Source organism: Camelus bactrianus, chromosome 30 (assembly GCF_048773025.1).
Source record: "Camelus bactrianus isolate YW-2024 breed Bactrian camel chromosome 30, ASM4877302v1, whole genome shotgun sequence".
In the NCBI taxonomy this organism is placed as follows: Eukaryota; Metazoa; Chordata; class Mammalia; order Artiodactyla; family Camelidae; genus Camelus; species Camelus bactrianus.
In genome coordinates, this window is record NC_133568.1 from 14,312,189 (window position 1) to 14,320,445 (window position 8,257).

The 8,257-nt window shown below is 41.8% G+C and overlaps 1 protein-coding gene across 1 annotated transcript in view; it reads right to left on the reverse strand.

Moving 5' to 3' along the window:
- The window catches only part of MBD2 (methyl-CpG binding domain protein 2), a 59,108-nt gene extending 53,988 nt beyond the window's left edge, over positions 1–5,120 (reverse strand). The window contains exon 1 of the mRNA XM_074355440.1: positions 4,468–5,120. Coding sequence (XP_074211541.1) covers positions 4,468–5,006 — 539 coding nt within the window. The 5' untranslated portion in view covers positions 5,007–5,120. The remainder of the gene's footprint in view (positions 1–4,467) is intronic.
- Between the last annotated feature and the right edge of the window lie 3,137 nt (positions 5,121–8,257).

Sequence of the window (8,257 nt, forward strand, 5' to 3'; positions counted from 1 at the left end):
GACTAGGCATGAGTTGGTGCAATACTTGAGAATACAAGCAGGGATCTGTGCGAGGCAGCAGAGCAGGGTGGTTAAGAGCTTCAGGGTTAAACCACCTGCATCTGGATTCTAACTCTGCCCTTAACAGCAGCACAACCTAGAGCATATTACTTAACTTCCCTGTCGTAACCCCACCACCTGCAAATTGGAGACAACTGTACAGCACAAAATCACAGATAATATAAAACAAAGGCTAGGAAGGCATTTAAGACTTGTTTTACAAAAATTTAAGTGTCATATGAATTGGTAAACACTTAGCATCTGTGTGTTCAGCATTGTGCCTGGAGGGAGGAACATAGCCAATGTGAGAAAGTCACAGGTTCTATGGAAACATGAGAGTTATAACATTTAACTAAATGTGGATAACTAGAAAGAAAATATTATGGAGAAGAACAGTTTACTGAACGTCAGAGAGACTTAAAGAACTGTGACCCCCGGTCCGCTGAGCTAGATTTTTTCTGACAAATCCAACAAAGACTACATGGGTGAGTCTATTTAAAAAAAAAAAAACAGGGAAAGAGACTAATTGAACTTTGACATCTTCAATGATTCAGAATTCATGCCTTCAAAGCACCATATTGACCTTTAATAACAAATGGGATATGCCTTGTACACTTTTAAAAACCTATTTAATATGTTCAGCCCATACAACTTGAGTTATCTGAAGAACTGTTTTCTTTAATTAGTCCTTAAACATATTCAAAGCTTCAAGAGATCTATGTATTTATTTCAGTGTTCTAGATTTAAATCCTTATAACACTATGAGGTACAGGTACAATCATACCCACTTTACAAACAGAGAAACCACAGCCCTGGGAAGTTTAAGTGACAAGCTCGATGTTGCACCGTTGGTCAGTGCAGAGGAAGCATGCTGACTCCCGATCTCTTAACTCCTGTGCTCTGCTGCCTTCCCTAGAGACTCCTACTTTAATCACATCACTCATGATTTAAAGACCTCAATTATACAATTTCAGATCAAGGTGAAACCTCTTTAGTCTCTCTTCATGCACCTGCTTTCTAATGATTATTTTAATTGTTCTCTGGTTCCATCTTATCTTTTTTTTCAGAGAAGTGATCAGCTGCAAATGCATCATAATTTGATAAAAGACTCAAGAATGTTTACTGTTATGTTTCCAATATTCAACCAGATGATATTTTATGGTAGCAGCCGTAACAGTTTACCATGACTCCCAGGCTGTTAACCCAGTTATAACCAAGAGTCTAGAACCCAATAAGTTTAGACTTGATTTTTTAAAAACAGGCAATAAGATAATTACTAAAGGTTCCTATGCAGAGGAAAACAATATTTCAAACATATCAATCTGCAAGTGCAGGGTACCAGAAATGACAGGAGTCAAGTACACCAGCTAGAAAAGTATTGTTCAAATAATGGGTTCATATAATGGCAAAGAACTTTTTCAGAAACTACACCAATGGATCCATCATTTTATCAAATTATAGCCTTTTTAAAAACTAGCTTTGGATGTTACTACACAAACTGCCATGATACTACCAGTAATCCAGACAGAACGGATAGTTACATTGCTTAACTGGCAACCAGAGGCGAGTCTTCCTATTAGAACTTGGCAACCTCAGGAAATAGCAAAAAAAAAAAAAAAAAAAAAAAAAAAAAATTGAGGTTTTTCTTGATGAGCTTGATTTAAGCCCAGTTAGTAAGCATAGAAACTCCCTCCATTAACAGGCACAGATTTGTTTAAATTAACCTCCCCAGGGGCAACCTAAATCAGGAGTTAGCATTATTAGAATCTGTGTGAACAAATAGGTGCAGGTGTTCACATTACCAACGGACGAGTTAACGCCAAACCCACCTATTAACAGATATGGCTTGTATTTTGTGAGCTACTGGTTTTGAATGGCTAGCATGTATACGGGGATGCTCACATGCAAAGCAGTGACACTTTGTTGAAAAATGTGTTCACCTTTAATATGACTTCATCACTGAAAGCAGAAGTCAGAGTAACCACCGTATCACAAGTATCACATCACACTATATGTGTCCTCCTGCCTCAGAATGTAACCTCTCAGAAGGAAAGCAAGACTGGATGTTACAATCCTGCAGAGTAACTACGATTTGATTTGTACGTAGTCAACAGGCAATAGACAGCACTCCCTCCAGCCCTGAGCTAAGCGAATGTGGCACAAATCTGTTCAATGTGCCTTTTTATTTTGCGTAAACAAGTAAAAAGGAAATCATGTTGCACTGTTTCATAAAAAGACTTTAGAGAGTAATTATCACTAAACTTGTTTGTGATTCTTCTTAGGATGAATCTGTTTAGAAAGTTTGTTTTAAACTGCTTGTATCAGTTTCTCTACCATAAAATATCTTTTGAGTTTGTATCAAAAAGTTAACATCGAAAATTTACAACACATTCAAAAAAAAAAAAAAAATTAAGTGACCACAGATCAGAATGAGCACTACAGCAATTTGTCTTTCTGAAATTACTTTTCCAGCTACTGCAAGGAAAACAAAACAAAAAAAGCTCTGAAATATCTGAAAGTTACTTTGAACAAATAAATCATCCCAAAACCAAACAAACCATATCCCAGGAGAAATGCCATAAGGAGTGAAATTCAAAGTTTAAAATGCTCTACTGAGAATAGACCAGCCACTTATTCCTCAAGGAGTTCAATCCCAGACACAGAATATTCCCGTCAAATATAACTAGCTACGAGACATCAATACTTGGCTCACATTAAGGTTATGCACACTACTTGCTTAGAAAGAAAACAGGAGCTGTTAATGGAAGAATATGCAAAAATGAACAACTGTGAAAAGCGCTAAATGAAACAAGTGAACTTGAGAAGGAGTAACCATTTGTTCCACAATAACTTTCTCAGTGTCACTGAAGCAAATTTAATATTTAATGATACGGGAAATACAACACAGGATTGTCACCTCTGTACGTTTAAAGTAAGTTTTCTGTTTATCATTTAAGATTTCATGATGAGTGGTCTCAGACTCAGTGACAAAATACGCTCTAAGGCCACATCACTTTTATTTTATTTATTTTTTAACTAAAAGAGGTAAAATAACTTTACTGAAACTACTCACCCATACGTTGAGCAACTATCAAGAATATGTTTATATTTATATGTTATACCAGTAGTGATCACATTCTCATGTGTAGTATATATGTATATATACACACATACTTCTTTTAACCACAAATCTATTTAAGAGTATTTGAAATTCATAAACACCATATTGCATGTGTGTGTGTGTGTGTGTGTGTGTGTGTGTGTGTGTGTGTGTGTGTGCATATACACTTCTTCCCAGGGGTAATGTATTAAACCTACTTGATGCTGGAAAAAGGAAATCCTTTATATCATATTCCAATGGCTAAATGGCAGAAGACAACTACTCCAACATCCATATATATTCCCTAAAAAATGACTCAATCATCCCACAAACACAGCCCTCCAAGTACATAACATGGTTATATTTTCTATAAATGGGATGGTTTATAAGAAAAGTTGGTAAATTTGTTGATAAGAAAATTCCACTGGCATGAATAGCCACAGACACTTTCCTGGCTTACTGGGTCATCCAAGTTAATGACACAGACAGTACGACCACAGGATTCACCAGCAGGCTGAAACTCTTTTATCATTCAGACCAAGATTTCTCAACCCACAATTGTGACATTTTTGGGCCAGATAATTCTTTGCTGTGAGGGCGGCCCTGCGTACTATAGGACGTTTAGCAGCATCCCTGGCCTCGTAGGATGCCTTATAGGATGTTTAGCAGCATCCCTGGCCTCTACCCACTAGATGCCAGTAACACCCCCTCCCAAGGTGCAACAACCAAAATGTCCCCTGGGGTACAAATTTTGGCCTAGGAGTCTAACAACTTATTACAGTGTTTGTTTTCAAGAGGGGTTAAGTTCTGCAACACCAAGAGAGTTCCAAGAAAATACAGGCACTCCAAATAGCTACTCTACATGAAATGTTCCTGGATCCCACAAAGTAACTGAAACCTTGTTACTGTAGATGGCTAATTCTTCCACATGTGCATGATTAAACACTCTTGTGATGATGAATCTGGGACAGGCTGGGACAGGAGCCAACAGTGACTGGTTTTATAGTTTCGATGAATTACACCTTCTTTTAACCCTTCAGTGGACTAGCCATCCCTGCCAGAGTAACCCTTTTTCCACAAACCTTTTTCACCAACACCTTTAACATCAGACGCCCTCCTCTGGGCTCTCGCCATTCAGACACTGTGACTGTCACTGCACTGGGGTCAACTCTCACCCAAAGGCTCAGGCACCTTCTACAACCAGGCCAGACTGTCTTGGCCACTCCCCTCGGCCCTTGCTCTCATCTTGACATCCCCTACCCAGGTCAGCTCTTGACCCTTGACCCCGGCCTGACCCCGGCGTCCCCTCCCCCCCCCCCAGGCGGTACCTGAAGTAGTAGACATCGCTCTTGCCGGCACTGAGCCCAGATTTTCGGATCACTTCCTCCTTCTTCCATCCGGGGGGGAGGGCCGGGCAGTCCATCCTCTTCCCGCTCTCCGTGGCCCGGGGTCCCCTGGGCCCCGGCCCCGCGCTCCCCGACGGGAAAGGGACCGGCTCCCGCCGGGGGGCGCCGCCGCCACCGCTGCCGCCGCAGCCGCCGCCGCCGTCGCCGCCAAGGCCGCTGCCGCCACTCGGGGGACGGCCGCGGCCCCGGCCCCGGCCCCGTCCCCGTCCCCGGCCACGGCCCCGGCCCCGGCCACGGCCACAGATGCCGCCGCCCCGGCCCGCCTGCTTCCAGCGCCCCCGGCCACGGCCGCCGCCCCGAGCGCCTTCCCTGCGCACGCCGCTCACCGGGGACGGGGCGAGCGCGCAGCCCTGGCCCCCCTGCTCTATGGCGGAGTCGCCGCCAGCGCCGCTGCCGCCCGCCGCGCTCTCCCCCTCCTCCTGCTCCGGGCAGCAGCGGCCTCCCCCCGGGTGCGCGCGCATCCAGCCCCCTCCCCAGCCGGCGCTGCGCTTCTTCCGTAACTGAGCCCTTGGAATCCCGGAGACCCGCCCCGCCCGCAGCGCGGCGCGCGGGGGACGCGCGCAAGCATCATAGAGCGGGCGCGCACAGAGCGGCCCTCCCGCCCGGGGCGTGGCCCTGGCCACCGCCTCTTAGGTCCTCCAAGCGCTAGGGGCGGCCATCTTGTCTCCGCCTCCCGGAGGACACGCCTCCGCCCCACCCGCTCCGCCCCCGGCCGCGCCCTTCCGGCCCCCGCCCCCACGGGGCGCGCGACTTGGGCCCCGAGTCACCGGTGGGGGAATGTCAGAGCGACTGGGTTACTTTGTTTCAAATAGAGTCAACCTCTTCAGCTATGCGATTTTACCCACGTTTGCTTCCCGATTAATGAACAACGAACAAACTGTATCTCATGTTTTATATTTACTCACTCGACTATTCATTTCTCAGCATAAGAGGTACCCTCTTTCCTGCATCTTTATATCAGAGCTTGCCCGGGAGCTCAGATTCACGAATTAAGTCGAAGTGTCCCAATACGGCAATATCGCTACGCTCCTAAAGTGTGGTTCCCGGGCCGTCGGACCCTGGATTGATTATCCTCCTAGAACTTTGGAAGGGAAATGACAGTTTGAAAAGTTCCCTCCAGCTCTGCAAGGTTCACCTTTGAATTCTCCATAAAATGACAGAATCCCTGAATCCACCTAGAATTTACCTCATTTCTTAGGATCTTTTCTTAATTTGGACCTCCTTGTCTAATGGCCTGCGACAAATACCCATGGCCTTTGACTTGGTAAATACACCCCTATGTTGAAAGACCAACTTAACGCACTGTCACCGGCCTTTAGGAATCTGCGTGGAATTCATTCTGACCTGCCAACTCATCATTCAGGAGTGATTTTAAAGAATAACGCCAAATTGATTAAGAAAACTAATTTCCATTTCAGAGGACCACATTTTCTATGTGTTTTAACATTTCTAAACTCAAGATGGTATATTATGAAATGTTTGGAAGACTGAAAGATGGAAACTACATTTTATGAAAACGGCGATAAACTAACTTTAGTTTTTGTACACATGGGACCTAAATGTTGAGGGCCAAGTTTAATATATGGAAAAAAAATTACTATAAAATAATGGAAAATCAAAATTTATTTGATTGGTCTTTGTAACATATGCAGACAAACACCAACTCAAACATGCAAACTTATCTGTCTCTGAGCCTGACCTTAAAGTTCCTTATTAAAGGAAGGTCCTTGAGTTGAGATACACTAAGCTATAGCTTCCTCCATAAAATCTGTTTTAAAATGTGTCCAGCAAAAGGTTGGAAAGTCAAGTCCCCTGGAGAGATATCAGTTCTGAGATGTACATTTAGAAGTCATCTTGTGAAAGTGACAATTGAAGGAAACCCTGCAAGTAAGTAAGATCTCCAAGGAAAAGCACACATGGTAAAAGTAGATAGATAAATAAATACATAAATAACTAAATAAATTTTAAGTTTAAATTTAAAAAATTATGATAAAAGAAAAAGAAAGATGAAGCAGGAACTGAATCTTAAGGAACACCAACATTTAAGGCTCAAGTTAAATAATAAAAGAGAATTACGAGATCAAAGTTTGGGAAACAAACACCCGGCAAGAGGAAGGCTTTGATTTTCACACCTAATTAAAAACTGAAGGGCAAACATGAGCAAAAATCTCAGTAGAAATGGTAGTTGAGATAATAGATGGGCAAAGATATACTTTTGGAAAATTTTATCTTCCCATGCTGTGTCTAACAAGGCTATAGATCAAATGATATAATGGATATGAAAGCATGTTTAAAGGAATAAATCACTGTCAATTTAAGGTAATTACTTTGACTTCTGCTACCAGATTCCATTTGCTAAACCCCAGTAAATATAGTGGAATGTTCCCTCTGTTAAGAAAACTCTTCTTTAGGCATTTCAGAAGCTTTTTTGGGTCACACTTGAATTTTTCTGCTGTGATACCATAAAGCAAAGTATAAAACCAAACAAAAACACTTATTTATTCTTCCACTAAAAGAAGGAAACAATCTAATTAAGGAAACATCAAATTCTCACAGGGACTAGATTGACACCTAAAAGTATTGAGGTAAACGCTAAGTAACTAAGAGGTAGATCCCTTTGTTTTCCTTAAAATACTGGACAAATAATAGCACTCTTATAATTCTGGAGAAATGCATTTTATATCACTCTTGGAAGAATAGCAGCATTGTTTTTCTCAGGCAGTAAAGTAGTGACCGATTGTTCAATTTTATCTCTCTTGCCGTAGAAAAGGTCTTGCTGGCTTCACATTAGGGAAAAAGTGAAAGACAACAACAGCAAGAGAGAATTAGGGATGAAATCTGGTCCATTAAGCAAACAAAAGAGATTTAACCACCTCTGATCTCTTCCTCCCAGGTGTAAAAGCAGGTGCTGAAACACCAGCTGTCACCCCTGGAAGACTGCTTATTTTATTTTTTTTATGATATTTTCCCTTTGTTATTTAAGAAAAAAAACCTGAGATTAAGCCATTAAATAAAACATAGTTTTCAAGAAAAATAGATGTCAGTTTGGATTTTTATTAAGAAAAATAGAACACATTCAAGGGATGAAACTTAAAAGAACAGGAAGTAATGGCTGGTTTTGAGATCTATATATTTATTAACAAATATAACCTGCATTTGAATTTTTGAGTGTGATAAGATACTTAGTAAAAGAAGGATTTACATATTGGAGAATCCAGCTTTTTCCAATGAGTATATTTGCACCAAGTGATAACAGGGGGGATCACTTTTCTTCTCTTAACAGAGATCAAACAAAATGGTCAGAATTTATTAAGACATTAAACAAGAGGGAGGGCATAGCCAAAAACCATTTTCCAGCTCCAATTAGCAGGTTTTATGATTCACTGAGTTGGCCCAACTACTGTTCAACTGCTTCCCAACTAAAACGAAAGGCTTCTGGCGTGGTGTGTCAGAAGGCCCAATGACACTTTCAAGTACATGCAGAATAAAGTTTTTTTTTTATTACCTTCCACTTGGAATGACTACAGAGGAATCTTACCCTGCATAGTTCAAACTAAAAAGAGAAGCGTTAATTACTCAAAAGGCAAGAGAAGACAAGGAGAAGTAAGTTTTGAATCAAGGGAAATTATTTCAGAAGCTAGTGTCCGGCATTTTTAAAATTTTCTGCTGGTTGTTACATTAGCCATCCATAAGTGGCTAGTATTAGGCATTT